This window comes from Lissotriton vulgaris, chromosome 9 (genome assembly GCF_964263255.1).
Source record: "Lissotriton vulgaris chromosome 9, aLisVul1.2, whole genome shotgun sequence".
NCBI classification, from domain to species: domain Eukaryota; kingdom Metazoa; phylum Chordata; class Amphibia; order Caudata; family Salamandridae; genus Lissotriton; species Lissotriton vulgaris.
In genome coordinates, this window is record NC_141697.1 from 245,693,271 (window position 1) to 245,720,645 (window position 27,375).

Consider the following 27,375-nt stretch of genomic DNA (forward strand, 5'->3'; position numbering starts at 1 on the left):
GCTCTAACTTTTCCAAAGGCGAAACCATTGCATTGTAAATGCTTGTTCACTTTTCCTTCAACCTTTCCATCACCCATTTCTTTCTCCTTTGTTTCTCCACTTTCTTCTTTCCAGTTTCTGCTATCTTTCTTTCCTCTCTTGCGCTTCTCTATTTGCTGCTCTGCGACTTTTTTTTATATCATAATTTCTTTCTTCATCTCCCTGTTCACATAGCAGACACCTCTGCACTGCCCTTGAGCATTTTAGTAAGATTTGTCTGAATACCTACAGAAAGAAGAGGCTAATACAACGACTAAACATTTTGATGAGACCCATTTTGTCAGGTGGGAACCCCCACTTAAGGTGCAAAAACGGGGGGCTCACAGCACCACTGATTGTTGGGGTCTAGCAAATGATCACCATCTAGGTCTTCTCTCATGATATCCAGAGAAGAGGAAACAGAGCATGTAGTTCAATGCAGGCTTCATAACTTCTGCCGTTCTGGGTCGGTCAAACTAAGGAGACAATTAGAACACAGATTTTTCCCTCAGTAGTTAGGCTCTGTTTTCCCCTAATTCACCAGATTCTCCGGATTCTTTACCTCTGGGAAGCTCATAATTTGATGATCTACTTACAATCAATGAGCTCCAAAACAGGACTGCAAAGAAATTCAGTCGTTAGGCAAGCACTGTAGATGATGAGGCATCTGGAGAAAAAGCTAAGAACCTCTTCACTGTGATCCTAGGTTTCTCAAAGTGAGAGTTGAGATCAGCCAATTCTTCAGTGGTAGTGACGGCAAAAAGGAAGTTTAACACAGCTGGCTGCTTTTAATCTGCTTGAGAAGGGAAGCAGAAGACCGGTTACTTTCAGGAGGAAGATTTGCAGACGTCCACAAGTGCTGTAAATACAGCCAGCTCTAGAGCTTTGTCTCGCTACTTTGACCATTCTCTTTGGTATTCAGTGATCCAATTAATGGAATATCCTCTAAAAAAAAAAAAAAGACTGCATGAAAATAGTTAAATCAGGAATGTCAACTACATTCTTGCCTCATTGGGTAAACAGGAGATCCTATAGATCTAGCTTATGTGTAGATTTGACCTGATCTGAAGAAGTTGTTTATCTTAGCCCAGATAGACAGCATTGACCCCGCAAGCTCAAGAAGAGTTACCAATTAACAAGTGATCTGTTTTTGGACCTCAAACAGATGAAAGAACCCAAAAATTAAATCAGACGACTAGACTTTGCAGTCTTTTGGCTACAGTAAAGAAATCATTTTCCAGCAAGAATAAACAGCACTCACACTTTCTATTTATGGAAAAGACAACCGCTGGAGCAGCAGTAGCAAATACTACAGCACCTCTTTCAGAGACAAACATATGTGGTGGTCAACAGCCTTCCATTACCTCTAAAGGTGCCAACAAAGCAATGACTCCATCATTCTGTCTCACCAGTGAGCACCCCAGTGGACAAGACTCCTTCTGGTCATCTCCCGATCCAGCAGGCGATTACGAAAGAAATGTGCTAGATATTGTGCAGAATGAGTGCAAAATCATCTTTTCTGATGTATTCTTTAAATTGCTGATTTCTCACCTTTTGAATATCCCCAGGCGCCATACTAGACATGGAATATTTCATAGCAGTTGGTTACGCACCCCAGTAAGCAGCACCATCGGACTCTACTGTGGCCTTGCACTGCTTCTGGAAGTGATAGCCTTCTTTTCTGTGCCAACTGACCGCTTGGTGCCTTCACCCAGCTCATTGAGGTCTCTGACCCATGCCCACATTTTGATTCCAGAGACCAAGTCAGTTCCAAGCGTCCCAGCTCAGATTTCAGCAGCACCTATACCGACTCTGAGATAATCAAGAAATACAAAAAGGTGCTGGGTTGGTCCTACTTAAATAGGAGTAGTTTAACCTGAACTTCCAGGTTAGGTCCCATCTAAACAAACAAAAGCAGGCCTAGATTGGTCATCGGCCTGTTTGGGCCTTGCTGGTAGGGTGAAGCTTAGTTTTTGTGGAATAGGTAGCACCAGACCCAGCTGTAGGCAGACTCTTTGCACTGAGGAAAGCAAAAATGTGATGTGTGAAATGCATTAATCTTGCCAGTAAAAATTACTCCGGATGAGCTCACCAAGGCACATCTCCAATCTTGGAGGTTCCACAGCTGCTCCCTCAACTCCTATACTACCAAACGTTTCTCTTTTCTAAAATTATTTCACAGAGAATTCGTAGGCATTAATTAGCCTGGAGTCAGTCATGTAAGCTTTGCCTGGAGGCGATTGGCCCCGGCAATGTGTGCCTATTTGAGAAGCATTGAATAATTACAGGAGACCCCGAGGGTCAGACGCCAGAGGTTAGTAGCCAACATGTTTGCACTTACTTACGATATATTCACTAATTTTGACTACATGCAGTTATTTAAGGCAACTAATTGCAACTATCTCTCATTCACATAGTTGCAGGCACGCCGTGCCATTGAACCGAAGTACAACCAGCTGATAAGGAGAGCTTTTTTGATTCAGGTACAGGCAAGGGCGCAATGTATAACTATTCATTAAATTGTTTTTTTTTCGAACGCAGGTCGTGACAGACATCCTCATTTATAGCAGACAGGTCAATCATATACAGTCTGTTCAAGCTGCAGTGCTAACAGTACCTATAATTTGATATCCAGGTGGAATCTTTATTCAAGGTGAGCAAAGATACATGGCCTAGCCATATATGATTATAAATTCCCAACCCCATCTAAAATGCGCACATTTTTCTTGAACAGGCCACACACAGACTCTACATATTGTCCTGAGGAATACCCCCCTTTTGACGACCAATTTATCGCAATATTATCTGGGGTCGATACGTTGACGCATACTTTCAAGTGCTATTGATCACCCATAACAATTGAGAATAACATGATCGATTACAAGTCGGTTTGAATCAGATTTTCATTTTTTCTCACACTGTGTCTGAATGTTTTGTCTTGAATATATGTTCATTTGTTATGTATATATTGTTTTGTGATATGTAAATAGGTTTATTTTCACTTCACGTTATGTTTCAATAAGTGTAAATACACATCCTATGTCTGTGTGCATATATATGTCCTGTTCTCAATGCTTTGAGTGCAAAGTCTTCACCAAATTGGTTATAAAATCACATAATAATTCAGAAGTATATTTGTTTTTTGGGGCGTTATTTTGATTTCTTGCATTAAATGTTAGTCTCCTCTGAGAAGAGGGACCGATTGAGTAAATAAGTTGGAAGCCTTTTATAAACTGATAGGTGGCAGACCTACTGTTCGCTAATGTACTAATCCCCAGGTTCTGCACATAACTGGGTCACCCCATTGCTTTATACTGACTAAAACTACGAAAGGCAGGAATTTTTGTACGATCAGTTTCTGTAACCATTCAAGGGCTTCATAATGAGGAGGTGGATAACTTACTCCCTACTTGATATACTGGTTGGGGAATGCTAGTAAATGTCACAATTTCCCTGAGACACCTAACAGAGGTAAGCGTCAGAGTGCCAAACTTGCAACTACCTACAGTAGAAACTAAGGCAAACATTCTCACAGATCTTTCTCAGCCTGGAACTGAGGTCTCCAAACTCTTACTACACTTCATTGAGGCCCTGATGGAAAGTTTCATGGCAGCCTTGTCACAGCCATGTTGAGTTTCACCTGTAAGCCACCCTGTAGCTTGGCTCCACAGGCCCTTCCTTGGTGATCTAGCCTTTCTGACTTTGCTCCCAACTCCAGAGAACTTGATTGTTTGAGCACCAACTATTAGAGTAAATTCAAACACATTCCCTAATGCACTGCCAGCTCTGGATTGGAATCAAATCAACAATTTCAGGAAAATAAGTCTTTGCTTCTGCCAGATTACCTTGTATTCCTTAAACATTGTTTGCCTGTTGAGACCAGAAAGATCTTGCCAGCAATCCCTAGTAAATTTAGAAACTCTTTTACTCAGAAGGCACAAACTGTACAGGATGCAGGTAAATACATTTTGAAAGCTAGCCTGTGCTCAACGGATTGTGTCGGGCTGCCATAGGCAACAGTATGGCTTTACGGTGGCCAAGGATTCTCTGATGGACATGCCATTCTATGGTTCCAGACTTTTAAAGTGACGAAGCTGATTCCACAGTGGAATGCTTCAAAGACAACCATGCTGTGGCATGCTCCTTGGGTCTGAACTCTGGTTCAGCAGTGCCACCCGCATTCCCAGGCAGAAGTTCAGAAGATACTTGTAGAGTCTCTCCTGCCGCCAGAGACAGCCCTCTTAACTTGTGCACTAGCCAGCTTGTCCTTTTACAGCTCAACTCCTGGACTTCAATGTTCCTCTTCACCTGACGCAAATTCTGCTACGCTGCTTTGATTTCTCTACACATGGTTGGCAGGAGCAACAGCTGTTTTTTCAGAATCTGTTTTAACTGCCTAGCTGGCTCGCCATTAGATCAGGTCGCTGGGTATTGTAGATTTTTAGTAAGGTTACGCTGAAGGTTCGATGGCTTTTGGAGAAGGGGGCCTTAGAGAAGGTCACAAGGAAGGAGAATGGGTAGAAGTGTTAATCTTATTTCTTCATCCTAAAGGGATGGAGGGCTTAATCATTTGTTGTTCTTTGCCCTCTGAGCACCTTCTTGTGGAAGGACCAATTCAAGATGCTGACTTTGGCTTAGGTACTCTCCGCACTGGATCTGGGGAATTGGATAGTGTCCATTGGACTTGCAGAACACATACTACTTTTATGTGCCAGTCTACAGGTGCTGCCTTTGATTCGTGGTGGGGTTGGAGCATTTCTCTGTACCCTTGAGCCCCACATCTGCTCCTTAGGTGTTTACGAAGCTGGTTGTGTAGTCGTAGCCCATCTTCGCAGGTTGAGCCGACATGTATTCACACTCACGCTGGCCATTTATCTGATCTGGCATTTTTCTTTTGAGCTGGATTCTTTGGTGTTTTGTTTTTTAAGTTCCAGTGCCTCTGCTGGTGTCTCTCACTTCATTGCAGCAGCCATAAGCAAAGATTGAAAGAGGAGGAGGAAGAATGAGAGCATAGAATAAGATCAGAGAGAGAAAATGTCAGGTGGAAACGTTGGAATGAATTGAGGGGGGCTTGTTTAAAGTTTTTGCCAGGGTGGCCTTTGATTCGCTGCAGCTAGTCGAGGACCACCTTCAAATATCCTTCTGTCTTCCCTGGGACTTCTCCATCAGCATGCTGAAGCCCCACCTAATGCCCTTACAGAGGATTCCCCATGTGGGGGGCTTCCAAAAAACTCAGGCATCCAAGTATTTCTCAACCCCTGCAAAGAGTCTGGGACATTCAGGTTCTGAGCCTAAGGTTTCAAGCTCAGTCCTGGGTTTTGGTGTTGAAGTTTGAGCCTTCTTCGACTCTTTGCCTCATGCATCTTGCTAGTCCCACATGCTCAATGGCACGTGGGGCCTTGCATTGCAACCTCCACCCCAATGTATTCAACACTGGGATTGTCTTTCAGACAGCATCTGCATATCAAAGAGCAGCCCAGAATCCTCAGTAGTGGCAGGTGGATGCCAGCGTGCTCTGCGGCAATGTAAATGTAAATGTATTTGAGCTTATATAGCGCACAGCTACCTGCAGTGGGTTTCCCGGCGCTTGCTTAGGGAACCCGTCCTGGTATTCCCCTGTGAGATAACCCCGGCAGGGTATCCACAAGGTGAAAGCCAGGCATCCCGCCGCGAGGGGCCGTTGTGGAGATTAAGCAAGCTATTGCCCAGAGTCGCAGAGTGTGAACCCGTGAGTCGAGAAGGCACCAGAGCGAGAATTATCGAGTCCGTGGAATTTTTGAGCCCAAGACCCGCCGAGGCGGGGAATTGAACCCTGGTCCAGGGCCGATCTCAGATTCCGGGTCTGCCGCCTCTAACCCCTGAGCCACCCCTGAGCCACACTTCTGCTATCTCAACCTCACCCTGATTACTACAGCAGGTTGGGTCGACCATCTGAGACAAGTGGTGGTCAATTACCTTTGGTCCTCAACAGAGTAGAAGCTCCACATCTATTTTATGGAGCTCCACGCTGTTTGGTTGGCTCGGGAAACCTTCATCCCATCCATCAACATGAAGCCAGTTCAGGTCTTGACAGACAACACAGCAGTGATGTGCTGCTACAAGAAGCAGATTGGAGTGGCGTTGTACAGCCTGTGTCTGATGGCACTGTACCTTTGGAAATGGGTTGAGCCTCTGAAAGAAACAAGTTAGTATTAGATTCCTTACCTTGGAATATCCCCAGGCATCAGACTGGATCTGGAAACTTTTGCGTAGCAGTACCCTTGCGCGTCGGTAGGCGTCGTCTGCGGCTCAGCATCAGTCGTCGGCGTTGTTGGCGCCGGGATGACGTCGCCAGAGTATCTAGACGCCGCCCTCGCGCGCTGACGTCCGTTCTTCTTTTTTCTGCGCCAGCAAGCGCCGGTCCGGAGAAAGTGGTACCCTTTAGTCAATTTTTGACTAAACTTTTTGGATCTTTTTGATCTGCTTTTCGAGTCGACCGACTCAGACGGTGGCAGTAGGGATGCCCGGGTTCAAACCCCGCATCGACTGCAGCCGACTGATATCGGTTACCGACCCCTATCACTGGTGCCTTCATTGCCTGGGGCCCGACCACGGTCCCGCAAGCGCCTCGAGCTCCGGCAGTCGGCCCTGCGCCGTTCGAGGTCCCGGTCCGGAAGGAGGTCGAGGGACCGGTCGCGGGGCCAGAGTCGTCATAGCTCCGGGAGTCGACATCATTCCTCGGGCTCCAAGTCCTCAGGTAAGAGGCACAAGAAGTCGAAGAGGCGTCATCGCTCTTCTAACTCCCCCCGACACTCGTGCAACGCGGCCAGGGGTTCAGGTGACACCACCCATGTGGCTCCGTCGGAGCCGCAGGCGTCGCGGCCTGCTCCATACCCGCCGGTCCCTGGGCAGAACGCAACGCCGGAGATGATCGAGGCCTTCCTCATGACCATGAGGTCGCTCGCTCCTCCATCGGGTTCCGTGGCGCCTTCGGGCCCACCGGCCCCGACTGGGTCCCCAAGCGGGCCGGGTGCTTAGGCCCCGGCACCGTCGGGTGCTTCGGCCATTGGCGACTTAGGTCCCGGCACAGCAGGGCCCTGCCGGATCCGGCTCCAGATCCGGGTCGTCGCCGGTCGACCTCACGACCTCGCCGGCGCCGACCCCCAGGGTGTCGCCCCCGGCGCCGTCCCAGGACGACGCCGTCCCTGGTCCTACCCTCGATTCGAGGCCAGCGCCACTCTGCGCCGTATTCGACGCCGCTGGGAGATTTTTACTTCTATGACCCGGCCCCATCCCTGAGTATCAGGAGATGGGTGGCGAGGAGGATTGGTGGGGTCTGAGGACCCTCTGGCATGTGAGTGCCAGCCTTATCAGGACTGGGCAGGTGAGCTTGGGGATGCCAGTGGTCTGGACACTTCGCCAGACAATGGTTTTGTCTCCCCCCCCCCCCTCCACCCCCCCACCTACCGTGGCTACCGAGGAGGGGGCTGCCTATAGTGTGGTGTTGACGCGGGCAGCCAAGGCCTTATTCCTTGAACTCCCCGTCGCGGCCGTGAGGACTAACCTCCTCACTGAGGTCCTTACACCGCAGGCAAGCTCCTCGGAGCTTCTGCTGCCGTTTAATGAGGCCTTATCGGACGTTCTTCTGGGCACCTGGTCCAGGCCCGCTACAGGTCCGCCTGTAGATAGGAACGTGGCCAGACGCCACCACCTGGCTCCGGGCGACGCTTGCTTCCTGTCCACCCACCCCACCCCCGAGAGCCTGGTCTTCCCCGATCGGGAATCCAAGAGGTACGAACAGTATGGTAAAAAGATGTTTTCCTCACTTAGTTTACGGTTGCGGTCAGTCAACACCGCGTGCCTCTTGGGCCGTTACACCCACTCTCTGTGGGACGCGGACGTGCTGCCACAATGTCCGGAGGGCGTCCAGACTAAACTCACCCAAGCCCTTGTGGAGGGTCGAGATGTGGCACGGTATTCCATTCGGTGTGGGATGGGTACCACAGACTCGCAGGGCAGAGCAATGGCAACGACGGTGGCGATTCGTCGCCACGCCTGGCTGAGGTCCAAAACACCCTTATGGACATGCCGTCAAGTCCTTGGGCCTCTCGGCCCGCACCAGCAAACTGTTGCCTTTCGCTCCTTTCGTGGCCAAGAAAGGGGCGCCCCCACACGTTCTGCCAGCCACGGCCCGCAAACTAACATCCAGCGCTGTGGCGGATGTGGTAACCGCCGTGGCGGCGGTCGGGGACAACGGCGAGGTCAGTCCACACCTACCCCTGCAGCATCCGCCTCAAAACCCTCCTAGTCCGAGCTTTTAGGCCCATGTGACGCCAGTGGGGGGCAGGGTTCGCCATCACCTCCTCCACTGCCGCACTGTCAGATCGGACAGGTGGGTGCTGCAAATCGACTGAATGGGCTACTCCCTCCCCTTTGAGGTGACCCCTCCAGCAATGCCACCGCACTACCACCGCATGTAAGGGGATCACTTGAGTCTTCTGCAAGAGGAAGCTGCGGCCCTCTTGGCCAAGGAGGCCATCGAGCGCGTTCCTGGGCCAGAAGTAGGGTGTGGTTGTTACTCCCACTACTTTCTGGATCCCAAGAAGGGCAAAGGGGGCCTATGCCCTATCTTGGACCTGCGGAACGTCAACGACTTCCTCCTGAAGGAGAAGTTCAAGATGGTGACTTTGGCTCAGGTCTTAGCTGCCTTGGACCCGGAAGACTGGATGGTAGCGTTGGACTTGCAGGACGCTTATTTTCACATCCCCGTCCTGCCGGCTCACCGGCGTTACCTGCGTTTCACAGTAGGCCACGAGCACTTTCAGTTTACCGTGCTCCCCTTCGGTCTTACCAGCGCTCCACGGGTGTTCACGAAAGTTATGGTGGTGGTCGCTGCTCATCTGCGCAGGTTAGGGGTTTCAGTCTTCCCCTACCTCGACGACTGGTTGTTGAAGGCGGGCTCGCCCCAGACAGTCGTCGGCCACCTCCAGACTACGGCCGACCTCCTGCACCTGCTGGGGTTCTCCTTCAATCTGCCGAAGTCACATCTGTGTCCCTCTCAGAAGCTCCTCTTCATCGGAGCGGTTCTAGACTCAGCGCAGTTTCGGGTTTATCCTCCCGAACAGCGGGTTCGGGATATTCAGACTCTGATTCCGATCTTTCAGCCGTTATCCCGAGTCTAGGTCAGGTTGACGCTGCGGCTCCGGTGGCGGATGCGGGCTCTGCGGTGGGTCCTGAAGTTTTAGTGGGCCCAGCATCATGGCAACTTGTCCGACCATGTCTTGATCTCGGAGGGCACTGCAAGACCGTTGCAGTGGTGACTCATGGACCGCGATTGGGGCAACGGCAGATCCCTCTCCCTACCCCAACCGGAGCACGTAGTTGTGACGGACGCGTCCCTCCAGGGCTGGGGGGGGCCACATGGGAGAGGCAGAGATCATAGGCCTCAGGTCTCCGGCGGAGTCCCGGCTCCACATCAATTTTCTGAAGCTGCAATCGATATGGCTTGCACTGAAGGCATTCCTCCCCTCTGTCCGGGGGAGTGTAGTGCAGGTGTTCACGGACAACACCACCGCCATGTGGTACTCCAACAAACAGGGCGGGGTGGGGTCGTGGACCCTATGCCAGGCAGGAGGCTCTGCGCCTCGGACAGTGGCTGGAACATCAGGGCGTGACCCTGGTGGTTCAACACCTGGCAGGTTCCCTGAACGCCAGGGCGGACGAACTCGGCCGTCGGTGCATGATGGATCACGAATGGCGTCTGAACTCTGACATGACGTAAGGCCTCTTTCAGCAGTGGGGAGAGCCTTGGTTAGATCTATTCGCCACAGACGAGGACGCACAATGTCATCAGTTCTGCGCGTTGGAATTGCCAAGGCGGCACTCGCTCGGAAACGCTTTTCGTCGCGAGTGGAGCTGCGGTCTGTTGTACGCCTATACCACTTCTGCCCAGAGTGCTGAAGAAGATCAGACGCGACCGGGCTCAAGTTATCCTTGTGGCTCCGGACTGGGCGCGAAGATACTGGTATCCGGAGCTACTCAGCATGTCTGTCGATCCCCTGATTCTTCTGCCTCTTCAGGAGGACCTTCTGTCGCAGCAGCAGGGGACGGCCCTCCACCCGAACCTGTCCAGTCTCCACTTTCATGCTTGGAGATTGAGCGGCGGCAGTTGAGGCCATTTGACTTGCCTCCTGAAGTTTATGATGTGATTCTGGCAGCCAGGCATCCCTCCACAAAATCGGTATACGCATGCAGATGGAACACATTTGTGGCATGGTGCACAGCAAAGGCTGTGGATCCCCTTTCTGCTCCTCTTTCAGAGGTTCTCCTCTTTCTTCTCTCTCTTGCCCAGCAGGGCTATGCTCTTGGCTCTATCAAGGGCTTCCTCTCTGCTATTCCCCGCCTTCTTAAGGCTCCCTGATCAGTCCTCTCTGTTCAAGTCCCCAGTTGTAAATAGGTTTTTGAAGGGCATCACTCATATGTTTCCTCCTGTTCCTTTCGTGATGCCTCAGTGGGACTTGAACCTTGTTCTGACCTATATGATGTGCGCTCCTTTCGAGCCACTTTATAACTGTCCTCTTCGTTTTATTACTCTGAAGACTGCATTCCTGGTTGCCATCACCTCTGCCAGGTGGGTGAGTGAGCTCCAGGCTCTTACCTCTAAACCTCCCTTCCTTTCTATCCATCCGGACAAAGTTGTATTGCGGATGCGACCCTCTTTCCTGCCCAAGGTAGTCACAGCCTTCCACATCGGGCAGTCCATCACCTTGCCCACACTCTTTCCGCCTCTGCATCCCTCGAAAGAGGAAGAGGGGCTCCACCGTCTGGACCCAAACACGCGCTTTCATTCTACTTGGATCGCACATGCCAGTTCCGGGTGGATGACCAACTCTTTGTTGGTTACGTGGGCGCTAAGAAAGGTCGGGCGGTACACAAACGGACCATCTCTTGGTGGGTCTTGTTGTGCATCAAGGTATACTATTCTTTGGCTAAAAAGGAGCCTCCTGTTTGGCTGAGGGCCCATTCCACTCGGGCCACAGCGGCTACTACTGCCCTGGGTCGGGGAGTCCCCTTGCAGGACATCTGTCAGGCAGCTACGTGGTCCTCGCTGCACATGTTTGCAAGACACTACTGCCTGGACAGCCAAGTTGGGAGATATAACTTCTTTGGCCGTTCCGTTCCAGGACTTTCTGGTGTGATCATTGGTTCGCAGACCCACCACTGGGGTTGGTATTGCTGGGGTATCTATTCTAAGGTAAGGAATCTAATGCTAACCTGTTTCTTTCAGATGCACAAGTTACTTACCTTCGGTAACGATATATCTGTAAGAAACAGTAGTTCGTATTAGATTCCTTACCACCCCACACATCCTCCCAGTTCTGCGAACCGATATCTAGGGTTAAGGTCATCCCCTTTCAGGGCCCTAGTTTCATGCAACCAGTGTTGGTTTTTATCATGGCTCTGCGTTTCTGACGCGGAAAATCTGTGTATAAGAACTGACGCCAGCGCGCGAGCGCGGGGTCTAGGTACTCCGGCGACGTCATCCCAGCTCCAATGACTCCTACGATGGACGCGGAGCCGCAGACGAAGCCTTCCGACGTGCAAGGGTACTACTACGCAAAAGTTTCCGGATTCAGTCTGACGCCTGGGGATATTCTAAGGTAAGGAATCTAATACTAACTACTGTTTCTTACAGATATATCATTACCGAAGGTAAGTAACTTGTGCTACAGGAATTCTCCCTCATGGCCAATCATTTGACGGCCTCACTGAAAACCAGTGCAGATCATCTCAGCAGACGTCAGCTGGCGGACCATGAATGACGTTTTTATCTATAGGTGACTGAAAGTATTAGCCCAGTGGATGCCTTAAATGAATCTTTCACCACCCCCAGGAATGTGCAGTGTCCCATCTACTGTACTGCAAATTCTCTGTGAGACTTATTCAATCTGCAGTAGGAGTGCACCTTCCAACCACTACCCTTCCTGCACCGAGGTCTGAAGATCTAGGCTCAGATTATTGTGATACCCCTAAATTGGGCAAGGAGAGTATGGTAACCTGATCTATTGCACCGGAGTATTTGCCACCCGACCTGTCTACCTCTTCGAGAAGACCTCCTGTCTCGGGACAGGCTCTCCACAACCTACACCTCCCTGCATGGATTTTGAGTAGCAACAATTCAGTGGTTTTCTTTTACCTGCTGAAGTAGATTTTATCACTGTAGCTAGCCGCCCACCTACCAAATCTGTTCATTATGATGAGGGAAGCTTATGGCCTGGTGCAAAGAAAGTCAAGTTGACTAAGTCAAGTTTTAGTTGTTTTTGTATTTGCACTGATTGTGATGTTTTTCTAAAAAAAAAAAAAAAAAAAAAAAAAAAAAAAACTTGTTTACACCATCTTCTATCACTATGCCTTAATAGGACCTTTACTCGTGCCTTACTTTCCTAATGTGTATGCCTGTATAGCTTTACTTTGTGTCGGCTACCTTTCCAAATGTCGTTCATCATTACAATTACTTTTGCGTGCCATATTAGGGAGCTGCAGGCGCTGTCAGTATAAAGCTGTACACCCTTTCTTCTTCACAAAGAAATTGGTGCTGCAGACCCTTTCTTGTCTGCCAAAACTTGTCACTGGTTCACATGGATCAGTCCATTACTCCTTGTCTTTTTCTCTCTGCCACACACATCTGAGGAGAAGACACATCTGTAAGGTTCCTCTTTGACATAAGTATGTACCTTTGATAAACTTTATTGAAGAAGGAAAGGTTACTTCCTTGTAATCATTATTCTTCACCGTGGGTACCCTTCTGAATTCATTAAGTCCTGCTCTTGTCCCTGCTTTTGGAGCCACAGATGGTGAGCAAGTTACTGTCCATACATTACTAAATAAAAGAACTGCATAACTATGCTCTGCTCTGCATGATTGGATGGTGCAGTCTTCCAAGGTTTTTAAAATAAGCAGGGTTGGATTTTAGTATGTGTATTGTTGTTATATTGTGGCACTATGTCCTGCGTTTATTGTATGTAGATTGTACTATTTAGTTTGGTGTTTCTCAGCCAGACATACTGCTGATATAACATTTGGGCTAAATGGATTTTTGAAGAAAGGGAACATTTTGTGTTTTTTGAGCATGTTTCCTTTTATTTGGTTAAAGAAATATAAACATTTCTTAAAATGTGTGTTCTGGAGTCTTGCACATTTGTGGAGATAGTACATCTTTTATGACTTCAGGGGGAGTACCTGGGGTGAAGAACTAGGATTACAAGTAGCTTTACCCTTTTCAATTTTTAAACTAAACTTTCCAAAAAAAAGGTTATAAAGAGATTGTATTTATTTTTAGGATGAGAGATACTGCAAGAAAAGTAGAAGAGAAGAATTTTTCACATCATTTAAATGAGCATGTGGAGTTTCTACCTGTAGAATGGAGGTCAAAGCTTGCGCTTGATGGAGGTACTGTAATTTTATTTTACACTCTCGTTAATCTAACAAGACAATTGACAGTTGTAATTTTACTGACAACTGTACTTAATAAAACTTTTGTTTTGAAATAACTTTATTTAATCTATTAATTTATAATGTTAGTTATGTTGTTCATGTGCACAGCTATCTGTAAATGGTTGTATTCCAGTGGAAAACCGAAGGGGACATCTTTTTCAACAGCAAGACATTTTCCCAATATTTGTGATCTTCAAATCATTACCCGTCACCATGCCGGACCAAAGAAATGCATTTTTTCAAAGAACATGTTTACCTTTTTATTATAAATTCATAACAGGATTTGTTTTAACTACCACGCCGTTAAAATCCGTTTACACAACTCTATTTATTTATTTCTAAAGTTTTATATAGCGCGAACAGGAGGGTAATACATACAATATCTACATTAAGTAGGAATAAAAGCAAGAATAATCACATAATTACAAGGGTCAAAGGAGAGTAAGAGTAATACAATAAGCAGGCACATAGCAGATTAAACTGGGGGACACACTATGAGATAAAGAAGAGCAGCAGCCAATGATGGTCCAATGGTTGTAGGATCAATGACCTTGAGATGGTGAACCTCGCCCAATTAAGGTAGGAATTTGTTCATTAAGAATCTTTTGACTTCCAGTTTGAAAACAATCGTTGAGGAGATTCTGCGTATTTCCGGTGGAAGGGAGTTCCATATCTTTGGGGCGGCGCCGGAGAAGGCTCGCTGGCAAGTTCTTTTTCCTAAAGATTTGTGGTTTCAAGATAGTCAGTTAAGCATTGCCATCACAGTTTTTAACACAACAAGGGCAGTTTTAGCTCTTTTCTTTGCCTTCTGACAGCGTAGGTCCTTGGGGCAACAGTTCCTGTGCATCTATAATGTTTTAGTTTCTCAGCAGATACTGTTTTTAAACTTTAAAGTTTTCCTTGTCTGTTATGTCTTTTAATTGGGTAGGATTTTTTTTAAGCACTCCTTTGCCAACATTTGACTATTCTTTTTTAATTTACATTTATTCGACCTGTTAAAGCCTTGCAAGTTTTTTTAGCACACAGCTCTGCAAAGACTGAATTTCTGCAATTAGTTGAGCTGTTTCTTGAATATACAGTCAATTTCCTGCAGTGATTCCAAACCCAAGCAATTATTTTGGTCAGATTCTTAACTGGTGGTTGGTGCATGTATTCAAAGCTTTCATCTTTAAAATTAGCACCTTTAAGCTCTCGTGTTCACAGGCATTGTTAGTGATTTACTCAGTTCAGACTCCTACTAAAATAGTGTAATTCCAGTTTTATTGAACTTAAACAGATAAAAGAAGTTGTGTTCAAAGCGCCTGTCCAGTATGGCAAAACAAACATTTCAGATGATTCCCATTTATTCAGAGCATGGTATCATCTGCTAGGCTTCTCATAGAACATAAAATATCTCATCAATCCATCTCAGTGGAAGGACAATGCTGATCCTTAGCCCCAATCAGCATGTTTGTTTTCTCATAAAGATATACCCAGTGGTTGCAGCCACCCCAGAAGGTGATCGTTAAATCTGGTGCCAGTGGACTCCGTGTGCAACAAGAGAAATGCTGAAAAGTAGGAGGAAAGGGGATAGAAGTGCCTGGGACCTTCCTCTACTCCATTGTGGCCAATACACCTGTGCTGCTGATAAGATACGATCAGGAGGGATGAGACAAAACTGGGTTGACTATTGTCTTCCTATCATATGTCAATCAGGGCAATAGAAAATAGATCCTGACCAAATACAGGCAGACCTCCAAGCATGCCTTAACAATGTCACTTGATATGGTGTATTTGTGTCTCTGTCGCATGTGCATATACCCTTCACAATGTGGTATGCTGCCAAGTGCACGGAATTTTAACTGGATTTGAAAGGCAAAGTTCTTAGCATGCATGTCAGACACAGATGCTTGAGGAATTAGTACATTTACCACTTTATGCTATAGAAGATGGGGTGAATGTAAGACATTGATCTACATTCTGTCCATCAAATTGTTTTTTGTAATTTTCTCCCTGAGTGTACTGGGGTAGCTCAGACGTGGGTCCCAGAGCCTCCACACCACTGGAGTCAAGCTAGCCGGGCTGATGAGAGGTGTTACCTCGAAACCGGTCCGGTCCTCGGATGCTTGATTCCGGTCTGGGAAAGATATGGCTGTTGTAGTTCGGACTGGACTGTTCCCATGGGGCACAGGGTCAGAGCTGATTTGCATAAAGCCATTATCTGACCCAGGGTGGTGTGGAGTGCAAAAAACGATGGATTTAGGCCCAGATCCTTGTACTGGGGTGAATGTAAGACATTGATCTACATTCTGTCCATCAAATTGTTTTTTGTAATAGAAGATCAAAAGCCTCATTTAAGATGAACCAACAGGTTCATATGAAATAGTCCTTTAACAGAGTAACTCTGCTGGAAACATTACCCTGTATATACAAAAGGGACTTTGTCTGGTGTTCCCTTTTCCCTGTAAGATTCCAGTCCACAGATATTGCAAGTTCCTCTGGTTCATGGTTTGTCAAGGCCTTGATAGTTCAAGGTGTTATTCTTCAGACTTCCTACAGAGTACCTAGAACAAGTGTCCTTGTATGTCATCAGGCAGACCACCACATTTACTACTGTTTGGACTGCTAGCTTATGAAAGTGTCTGCACACTATGAAGCCAGAAATGTGTCTACATACATAATGCTTGTCTTTGATATAAGTGATTAACTTAGAACATTGTCTGTATGTGTGCCAAGGCTTGATCTAAATTGTCTTTTATATAAGTCCTAGTTGATAAAAAAAGTCCAGTTAATAACACATATATTGCCTTGTAAGTGATCCACTTAGGGCTCAGGAGCCAGTAGAAGAAAAGAGATGAGCGCAGTGGGGAACTGAAAAATAATCAAGGCTATAGCATGTAGGAGCCTGGTAAATTGGGCACAAGCATTCATTTAGAGGCTAGCTAGAGCTACCATTGTCAAGGTGGGATAGATTCACTTCATGGACTGCTGTTTGCTGAGCTTTTAACTCAGGAAAAAAGAGTCAGTCTACTGTAGGAGATTGCGATGAAAGAAACCAGATGAGGAGGAACAACATTCCCTATTTCAGTCTTACCTGTGTTGATTTTAAGGAATTGTTTCACTTCCATGAGAACACTGAGATGAGAGAAGAAATTTAGTCTGGCTGTGATTGCACATTTCAACAAGTCGGGCAATAATCTGAGGAGAAGCTAAAGCTGATTGAGATTAGTTTAGAGGGGCATATAAACACTGAAAAGAGTGGGCCTTAAAGAGGATCCCTGAGGGGACCCGATGTTGCACTTCTAAACTTTGTGTTAAAAGGAATAATATGGCTGACCTCAGAGCGATCCTTAAGATAGTCCATGGTCTGAGCATGAGTGTTCCTTGGGCTCCCACCTTGAAAAGGCAAGACAGTAACATGGGTGACATCATGTTTGAATGCTGCAGACAAGTCTAAAAAGATCAAGACTGCAGAGCTGCTTTGTTTTACCAGCAGTCTGAGATCATCCAGAATGGAGACCATAGCTGACTCTGCACTGTGTAGATGAAGGACTTCTAAAGGGAGGAAAGCTGAAAAATAATCTCCTTTTTAAGGACACTGTGGAGTGTTGAATCTACATTGTTTTTGTTTAGAGGTACGAAAGAGGTTTCTTTCCAGTCCTGTGGTACAGAGTGCTTAGCTATGGACAGATTGCAAAGATCCATGACAATAGGAATAAGCCAGGGGGATAGAGAATTGAAAATGCGTGCAGAACAGGGGTCAGTGTGAAAACAAGATTAAACGGGGTGCAAGAGCTGAGCTGTGAAATCTTGAGTATTGGGTGAGAAAGTGGAGAGAATAAGTGATAGGTCAGTGCTGCTTAAAGGAAAAAGAGGAGCAGGCTAATAGAGCTGCTGATCATCAAGATGATAAAGTGGAAAAAAGCTGACAGAGACCAGCAGCGTGGTGTTTAAGGGTGTTCGAGGCATGTGGGCTGCTGAATTCATATCTGTGCATAGATCGCCACCTAGTGTTGGGTCCGGATGATTGCACATTGTTGTCCTGGAAGAGTCTTCGAAGTATCACGAGATAGGTGGCTCCTCCCCTGGACTACAGTGCGCATGGGCATCGCCTCCATCCCCAGATTGTTTTTTTCCGCCATTGGGTTCGGATGTGTTTCGGTTCCCTCTGTCGGAACCGATAGTTGTTCAACTTCTACTCGAGACCAAAAGGTCTTTAGGCTGGGCGTCGGTATAGTTGCGTACGGGTTTCTTTCTGACTCTCAGCTCCGATCTCTTGCTGCCCTTCCACGTGCTTTCGGCGCGGTCGGGCCTGTACTACACTCTTGCTATGGAGCGAACTCCGTTTAAGAAGTGCCCGTTGTGTCACTCTAAATACTCGCACCTCGACGTGCACCCGGTGTGCAATACCTGCTTGTCGCCGGATCACCGCGAGGACACCTGCATTGCGTGTTTGAAATTCAGGAGCAAGAAGACTTTGAAGATTCGTCGAGCCAATAGGCTCCAGGCTAGGTTATCGGCCACGGCGCCCCCGCCTGACGACATTTTCCAAGAATATGTCGAGGGAGAAGACGACGTGCAAGGTTCGGACTCTAATCCCGCGTCCGAGGGAGAGGCCTACGACGCGGGTGAGGAGAACTTTGACGAAGTCACCGCCGAGGTAGGGGACGACGAACAAACTTTTACCACGATGGGAGATAGCTCGGAGGAAGAGCATCCCCAACCTGACTCAGGGGTTGTTCCCCTTCATACGGCCCAGGTCGAGGGATCGCCTTCGGGCCTTACCCAAGATCTAACTAGGAGTCCTACGTCCCCGCCTCCGGGCCCGGTCACGGACACTTATGAACCATCACTTACGTCGAAGAAAACGAAAGTGAAGCCAACTGGTCACGCATCCTCGGATGCGAAACCGAAAGTGAAAGTGGCGCAGGTGAAGAAGGTTCTGGAGGTGTCAACTTCCAAGAAAACCAAAATGGCCGACTTGAAGAGCCACGCCAAAATGGCCGACCCGAAGCCCTCGGGGTCGGCGCCGAAGGCGAAGTCCTCCGACGCGGCTGCGTCGGCGCCGAAAGGGGTCGCGGACCCGAAGACTGTTTCGAAGAAGCGTCAGGGCGACGACGCGCATAGGCAGGGGGCGTCGGCCCCGAAGACGGTGCCTGCCGGCGCACAGGCTCTCGAAGATGAAGGGTCGCTCGAACCGGCCCAGCCCTCTCCGGCCTGGACAAAGAAGGTAGCGGAATCCTTGCAGCGGATTCGAAAGGCCAGTGCGCCGAAGCCGACGCCTAAGCCTGCGAGGGAGCAAACTCCTATCCGTTTCACCCTACCGCCCAAGTCGGCGCCGAAGGCCTTCGCACCGAAACAGGGCGGACCTTCGAGGGAGGTGTTAACGCCGAAGGCTGCCTTGGCGGTGTCGAAGCTGCGTCTCCAGCCGCTTGCGGAAGAGGAACGTCGTGCGGTAATAATCGACGCCAACACTGGAAAGCTGTCGCTCCTCAAACGGAAGATCACGACGGAGCCGACGTTGGAACCCTTTAAGATTCCTCTTAAAAACAAAAGGGACTCCGAGGACTCTCCGACTTTGGTGGAACCTGTGTCCCCGCAAACCCTAGGACACTCGCCGACGCATTCCGCTGCAGCCGATGCGGACGAGGAAGGTGACGAGTACAACTATCCGGCGTACTCTGATCCGGAGGAGGAGCACGTACCGTGGTCCGCCGGAGGCGACACGGAGGACCCGCAGTCGGCTCAGGACACTCAACTTTTCGCGGCCAAGACGTCCCCGTCTGAGGACTCGGCGGCCTTCAATGCTCTGATAGAGAGAGCTGCTGCTAACCACGACGTCGAGCTGCACTCGGACCCCGTGGATGTGGACTTCTTGTTCGACACCTTCTCGGTAGCCGAAAAGTCTGTCAAAACGCTACCGATGCTTAAGGGGGTGCTGAAACATGCAACGGAGGTTTTCAAGGAGCCCACCCGAGCGCGTGTGGTCAACCCTCGCATCGACAGGAAATATAAGGCAGCGCCCACGGATCCTACATATATCAAGGGACACTTGCCATTGGACTCCTTGGTTGTTTCCAACGCTCGGAAGAGGGCGAACTCTCAAACTACTGGTGACGCTCCTCCCCCGGACAAAGAGTCCAAGATCTTTGAGGCCTCAGGCAAACGAATTGCTGCACAGGCAGCTAATATCTGGAGAATATCTAACACCCAAGCATTACTTGCACGTTATGATAGGGCCCATTATGACACATTAGAGGCCATACTGCAACACTTGCCTGGCCAATACAAGGAAGCGGGGGAGATGCTCATTCAGGAGGGTAAACTCATTACGAATGCATCCATCAAATGTGCACTGGATGTGGCAGACACAGCCTCCAGGGCTATCAATACCAGTGTGCTGCTTCGACGCCATGCCTGGCTTAGAATTTCGGGGTTCAAACCCGACATCCAAACTACGATCCTCAATCAAACAGTGAATCCTGACCACCTGTTTGGCCCTGAGGTGGATGCCACACTGGAGAAAATGAAAAAAAGATACGGAAACTGCCAAGTCTATGGGGGCTCTACAAAGTCAGCAGTTTCGGAGTGGTTCCTTTCGCCGCTCAAACTCCAGAGGCACCTCAAGGGGACAGGCGTCCCAGTCAACCCCATACTACAAAAGTAACACCCAAGCCTCGTATAACAACAAGGGTCGAGGTGGTTACAGAGGCAATAATGTCAAGGGCAGGGGACGTGGAAACAATAGTTCCAGGTCCACCACCACCAACAAACAGTGACGTCTTGTCACTGCCCCCCGACCATGCAACACCGGTCGGGGGGAGACTCCAGCAGTTCCTGCCGGCGTGGAAAACCATCACCACGGACAGGTGGGTGAGGTCTATTATCCAGTACGGGTACTGTCGAGAGCTTACGTCCATTCCACCGGACATACCCCCAAGGAGCCGTCCTATGTCAGGCGAGCACTTGACCTTGTTGCAGCAAGAAGTTCTTGTCATGCTGCAAAAAGGAGCAATAGAGCTCGTTCCATTGCAAGAGCGGGGAACAGGGGTTTACTCCCTGTATTTTCTGATTCCCAAGAAGGACGGATCCCTCCGGCCGATCCTGGACCTCAGGCCCCTGAACTGGTACATCCTCTCGGAGCACTTCCATATGCTCACGTTGCAGCAGGTGCTTCCCCTGCTTCAACAGGGGGACTTCCTGGCTACGCTGGATCTGAAAGATGCCCATTTTCATATCCCCCTGCATCCTTCCCACAGGAAGTATCTCAGATTCACGATCTTAGACCAGCATTACCAGTTCAAGGTTCTGCCGTTCGGGGTCACCACGGCACCGAGAGTGTTTACCAAGTGCCTAGCGACTGTGGCAGCGCATCTCCGTCGCCAGCACGTCCACGTCTTTCCCTACCTGGACGACTGGCTCATTCAAGCAAGGACAGAACAGCAGTGCGTCGACCACGTGTCACGCACCATTCATCTCCTGCACGATCTGGGATTCTCTCTGAACTACCCAAAGTCCCATCTCCAGCCCGCCCACGTGTGACAGTACCTGGGCGCGACAATCAACACTCTGGCAGCCACCGCGCAGCCAAATTCAGTGAGAATCGCCAGTATCCTGGCGCTGATCCAACGATTCAGACCCCAACACTCGCTTCCAGCGAAGGTGTTCATGCAGTTGATAGGCATGATGGCCTCCTGCATCTCCATTGTCCCGCACGCGAGACTACATATGCGTCCGCTTCAGGAGTGCCTTGCACGTCAGTGGACTCAGGCTCATGGGCAACTGACAGACCTAGTGTTGGTGAGCGGTCGGGCATACAACTCTCTGCATTGGTGGAATCCACACAACCTTTGCAAGGGCCGACCATTCCGAGAGCCTGTCCCACAGATTATCCTGACGACGGACGCCTCTCTCTAGGGATGGGGAGCGCATGTACTCCAGTACACAGTGCAGGGACTATGGACACTACAGCAAAGGAAGATGCACATCAATGTGTTGGAACTGATGGCAATCTTCATGGCCTTGAAGGCGTTCAAAGTACATCTGTGCAACAAAGTCGTGTTGATCCGGACGGACAACATGACGGCCATGTACTACATTCAGAAGCAGGGAGGCACACACTCTCCACAGCTGTCTCATCTGGCTCAGAGCATGTGGAAGTGGGCCATTCAGAGGAACATCTTCCTCATGGCGGAGCATCTCCCGGGCAAGGACAATCAAATGGCGGATCTGCTCAGCAGGCACAGCCATCAGATGCACGATTGGGAGATACATCCATCAGTACTCCAACCGTACTTCCAAAGGTGGGGTCATCCAGAGATAGACCTGTTCGCAACAAGGGAGAACGCAAAATGCCAAAGCTTCGCCGCCAGATTCCCACACCCCCAGTCACAGGGCAATGCGATGTGATTGAACTGGTCAGGCAGATTTGCGTACGCTTTTCCCCCAGCACCTCTGATACCGCTGGTGGCACGCAAGCTCAGGCAGCACTCGATGACTCTCATCCTGGTTGCTCCAACGGGGGCTCGCCAACCATGGTACACCACGTTTCTAGAACTGTCCGTGGTGCCGCATCAAAGGCTTCATCTCACTCCCAGCCTTCTGACGCAGAGCCATGGCGACATTCAGCACCCAGATCCGCAACAGCTCAACCTGGCGATCTGGTTCCTGAACTCCTAGACTTTGGCTACCTCAATATTCCTCCCGATTGCATGAACATCATTCGGGAGGCAAGGAAGCCCACTACCAGAGCTTGTTATGCGGCTAAATGGAAGAGGTTTGTCATCTACTGTGCTAACCACAATATTGACCCTCTAGATGCTTCCATTCAAAACATCATTTGCTATCTTTTCCACCTGTATCAATGCAATCTGGCATACACTTCCATCCGCATTCACCTGTCTGCTATGGCAGCATACCTCCAGAATAGGCAACACCTGTCACTCTTCAAGGTCCCTGCTATCAAGGCCTTTCTGGAAGGACTCAAAAGGGTCATTCCACCAAGGACCCCACCAGCTCCAGAATGGAACCTCAATGTGGTTCTTACGAGGCTGATGGGTCCTCCCTTTGAGCCACTGCACTCTTGTGAGCTTCAGTTTCTGACTTGGAAGGTTGCGTTCTTAGTAGCAATTACATCGCTACGGAGGGTTAGCGAGCTGCAGGCACTCACCATCCAAGAGCCTTTCTTCCAGGTACATGCTAACAGGGTGGTGCTCCGCACTAACCCTAAATTCCTACCCAAAGTGGTATCCCAATTCCACTTAAACCAGACAATTGAATTGCCGGTGTTTTTCCAAAACCCGGAGACGCTGGCGGAGCGCATGCTCCACACCCTTGATGTTAAGAGGGCCTTGATGTATTATGTAGACAGGACAAAAGATTTTCGCAAAACCAAGCAGCTTTTTGTTGCTTTTGCCACACACCACAAGGGAAACGCTATCTCAAAAGCAGGGATTGCTAGGTGGATAGTAAGGTGCATTCAGATCTGTTACGCTAAAGCTAAACGCACCCTCACTATCCCACCGAGGGCCCACTCCACCAGGAAGCTGGGGGCCTCTATGGCTTTCCTAGGTAACATTCCCTTAGAAGATATCTGTAGAGCAGCCACATGGTCTACCACACATACTTTCACTAAGCACTACTGTGTAGACGTGCATTCCAAACAGCAGGCAGCTGTTGGTCAAGCTGTTCTAAAAACACTTTTTCAGACCGCTGCAGCTGGCACGGGCGGCCGCCGATAATGGAGGGACTGCTATGTATTCTATGCACAGATATGAATTCAGCAGCCCACATGCCTCGAACTGCAAATGCTACTTACCAGTATGCATCTGTTCTTGGCATGTAGGGCTGCTGACATTCATATCGCCCACCCTCCTCCCCGGCGCCTGTAGCAGCTGCAGTATTCATTCATATATATACATATGCTCATAGCATGGTCATCACTCACATTCTTCACTCCATCTCTGCCAATGGCTAAAAACAATCTGGGGATGGAGGCGATGCCCATGCGCACTGTAGTCCAGGGGAGGAGCCACCTATCTCGTGATACTTCGAAGACTCTTCCAGGACAACAATGTGCAATCATCCGGACCCAACACTAGGTGGCGATCTATGCACAGATATGAATGTCAGCAGCCCTACATGCCAAGAACAGATGCATACTGGTAAGTAGCATTTGCAATACAGATCGTTTAGAGCATGAGGGCTTAGTGTGGGAAACCAAACTCTTGTTAATCTCCATAGTTGACTTAGTGGCTTTCATAATATAATCTATGAAATATTGGCCCAAGCAATAGGATTATCTTTCCTTTTTTTTTTGTCCTCATTTGCCAAAACCTTCCTATAGAAAACACCGACCACCTTGCGTGTCTTACAAGTCCACAAGATCTTTTAAGCTCTCACCCAAGACACAAAATAGTTTTTGGTTGAGGGGACCTCAAGAGGTAACAGGTTTTTTATTTAACACCACCAAGGTTGCATTAAACCTGCAGGACCATATTTTCTACCTGGGAGACCTGTAACAGTGGTCCATGGAGCATAAAAGGCATAGTCATAGGACCCGGGGAAGAAAAAACAAAAAAAAAAACCTGTTAATCCTAAAACCAGTGTACCAATAGATCCCAAAATGCTATTTTTTTCTTACTACAGTTCCTGGCCTGATCCACTCTAGAGGTTTCATTCAGGGACGTCAACCAGCCGGAGTGTGTTGGTGCAGCAACACCAACCCAGAATTTACAAATTTGTCTTCTTGCCAATAGGATAGCATAAAATAAAAATTATCTTGCATGGCCATAGATGTTTTCGTCGATACCAAAAATGAACAGTGGGAGACTAATACTTAGGTTAGCATTGAGAAAAGAATCCAACGTGGCCTTCACCTTTTCCCAGAAAAGCCGGATGGGGCGCGGGTCTCTGAACTAGTGAACATCTGACACTGCCAAAAGACCGCATTTGTTGCATGATTTCCCTGGCTGAAATTTTGATAACCGTAAAGGTGAGAAATATGCACGATGAACCGTGAAGAGATGATTTCGCTTCAACCATGCAGGTTTCACTACTTTATACAGCAGAGCGAATGAATCAGTCCAAAGTTGCTCACACTGAGAGTCTAAGTCTGTTTCCCATAACTCATCGGGGAGTTTAAAGTCACCATCAACCTCATCCAGGATTGCCCAATACCATAATGAGACTTCTTTGCTGCCCCCTGGCTTTCCTACGAGACGTTCCTCCAAGTTACTTTCTTTTCCCAGTGAGACCCCTGTCTGATCTGTGCCTGCGCCCAGCTATTTAACTGCATGTATTTAAATCTAGATAAGCCGGGACCCACACTCCCCCGTAGCTCTTCCCAAGTTAGCAGTGCACCCCCAGACAGCAACTCTCCCCACTTCATAATTCCTGCGTCTTTCAAGGCGGTAGCCAAACTATCCTGTAGGCATGGTGGAATGCCTGCTGAATCCCATATTGGTGCCAAGTTAGAAAAATAACTGAGTCCTATTTTCTTTCTGATTAATATCAAGCTTTTAGCAGTGAATGAAGATTTTGTAATTTAATTTTTAAAAATAATTTTTGGTCCCCAAATTTAAACAGGGAGCCCTCACCTGGTAAAAACCCCTTCTAGCATGGCCCGAAACATTTCGCCTCCTAGAGTGGTGGCTGGATTTTTTAACAACATTCTTGAGTGCGAAAGTTGAAAAGCCCAAGCATAGTATAGAAGGTCCGGTAGTTCCAGCCCTCCTTTTTCCCTCCTCCGCCTAAGTTTTTTCCACGACAATCTGGTGGTTCTATAATTCCAAATAAAGGAGTTAATCTCCCGTTGACATTTGTCTAGTTGCTTGGGATCGAAGGCCATAGGGATGGAGTTAAAAAGGAATATGTATTTGGGCAAGATGGACATCTTCACTAAATAAGGGAAGGTACGCCCAAGCCTTAAGCTGTTTCTGGCAGGCTTTAAACACCCGATCCAGGTTGCATTCGGGAATTTTTCCTACCTCCTGTATAATATTGATCCCTAGGTAACGCAGGGAGGGGGCGAGATTCAGTTGTGAGCTGCTTATGTTCCAGGCCATTATTTCAGTTTTATTTGCATTTATTTCGTATCCTGAAACCTTGCCGAATTCCTCCTCCCTTTTGATAACTATTGGAAATGCAAGATCAGGGTCGGCCGTCAATACAAGGATGTAATCGGCATACAAGACCACCCGCCTTTCCCACCCAGCGAATTTGAAGGAAGGAATGTTAGTGTCCTGTCTGAGAACCTGGGCAAAGGGTTCAATATAGATTGAAAAGAAGGGGGGAAAGTGGGCAGCCCTGCCTTGTACCCCTTGTAATCTTTTTTTATTTTTTAAAATGTTTTTATTTGCAGAATAAAGTAAACAAAATTGGTCAATACATTTTGCATAGTAGAGTCAGTTATTACACCAGTACAATACATTGACAGTGTGATACATAATGTAAATTGAGTTAGCTTTGGAGAGCAACATGTTATTCTATATCTTCCATACCAGAACGGTGGGTTTGTGGAGGCTCACATATGTCACCTCTGTATTCGTTCCAGCTTGACCATACCTCCCCCCACTTTCGGGGGCATCCTCGCACAGTATATACAGTCTTCTCCTGCAGCATGCACCAATCCATGTCTTTTTGCCATTCGGCTAGTTTCGGTGGGGCGGATGCACCCCAGAGGCGGGCGATGTTCCTCTTTGCCACCATTTGCCCCAGTGTAACCCAGATTTTCCCTTTTGAAGGCAAGTCTGTGGGTTCCCAAATATTCAAGAGGCACCTCTTCGCTTCCAGGCGTATGTCCACCTCCCATACTTCTTGCATACATTGCACCACACGTCTCCAGTACCTCTGCACCAATGGGCAGTCCCACAGTATGTGGAAAAAGGAGCCCGTCTCACCACAGCCCCTCATGCAGTGTCCCGCCCCCCCCCCCCCCTCCTCCCATCGACTGTAGTCTAGTGCAGGAGATGTATACTCTGTGCAGTATTTTAAGTCTTACGAGCCTAAGTCTAGCCGATATTGCCACCTCCTTAGGACATGCCAGGTGCATTCAACCATTCTTAGTCCTCGATCTACAGCCCATCGGCCACCCACTTCTCTTTAAGGGACATGAGTGGGTCAGGAGGATTATTTATCAGTTTTTTATATGTGAGGGAGATGGCGTGTTCTGGCATGTGTCCGTCGAGCAGCCTGTCCTCGAGTGGGGAGGCCTGTGGGGGTTTAGTCCCCGGCGGTATGTTAGATTGGAGGGAGTGTCTAATTTGCATATATCTGAACTATTCAGTGTGTGCTAGTTTGTATGTTTCTTGTAGGTAAGTAAAGGACCTGACTCCTTTGGGGCCCCACAAGTCTTTAATTTGCGAGATGCCAATAAGGTCCCAGCTATGGAACCCCTTCGTGCGTCCCAGATTGCCTAATTTCTCAGATGCCCATAGTGGAGTGGCCATGGTCAGAGTATTGGACCAACCAAGCTTACGCTGCGCCATATGCCATATTTGTACCGAGTGTTTCGTCGGTCCCGTGAGCTGATGTTTACCAGGTCTGGAATAGAGTGCGGCTTCATAATTCCCACCGGGGAGTAACCACTTGTCCATCCCATAACCTGGATCATTACCGTCGCTGTATGTCCCTTGGTTGATCGCAGACAGGTGGGCGGCCCAGTAATACCTGCGGATGTTTGGGAGGGCTATCCCTCCATCGTTCCATCCCAGCGTGAGTTTGTGGAGCGCTATTCTAGGTGTACCTGACCAGAGGAGAGCCCGCGCCGCCTCTACCGCTACAAAATAGGAGTTCGGTACCAGATCTGGATAGTTTTGTAGGGCTTAGAGAAACCTAGGCAGTGCTATCATTTTGAAGAGGGCCGCCCGGCCCAGCAGGGATAGTGGAAGTTTCTGCCAAGCGGTA

At 48.6% G+C, this 27,375-nt stretch overlaps 1 protein-coding gene across 4 annotated transcripts in view; it reads left to right on the forward strand.

Moving 5' to 3' along the window:
- The window catches only part of DDHD1 (DDHD domain containing 1), a 463,741-nt gene that overhangs the window by 254,561 nt on the left and 181,805 nt on the right, over positions 1-27,375 (forward strand). For all 4 annotated transcript variants that reach the window (XM_086937428.1, XM_086937430.1, XM_086937432.1 and 1 more), the window contains one exon: positions 13,337-13,446. In XM_086937428.1, the coding sequence (XP_086793554.1) occupies positions 13,337-13,446 (110 nt within the window). The remainder of the gene's footprint in view (positions 1-13,336; positions 13,447-27,375) is intronic.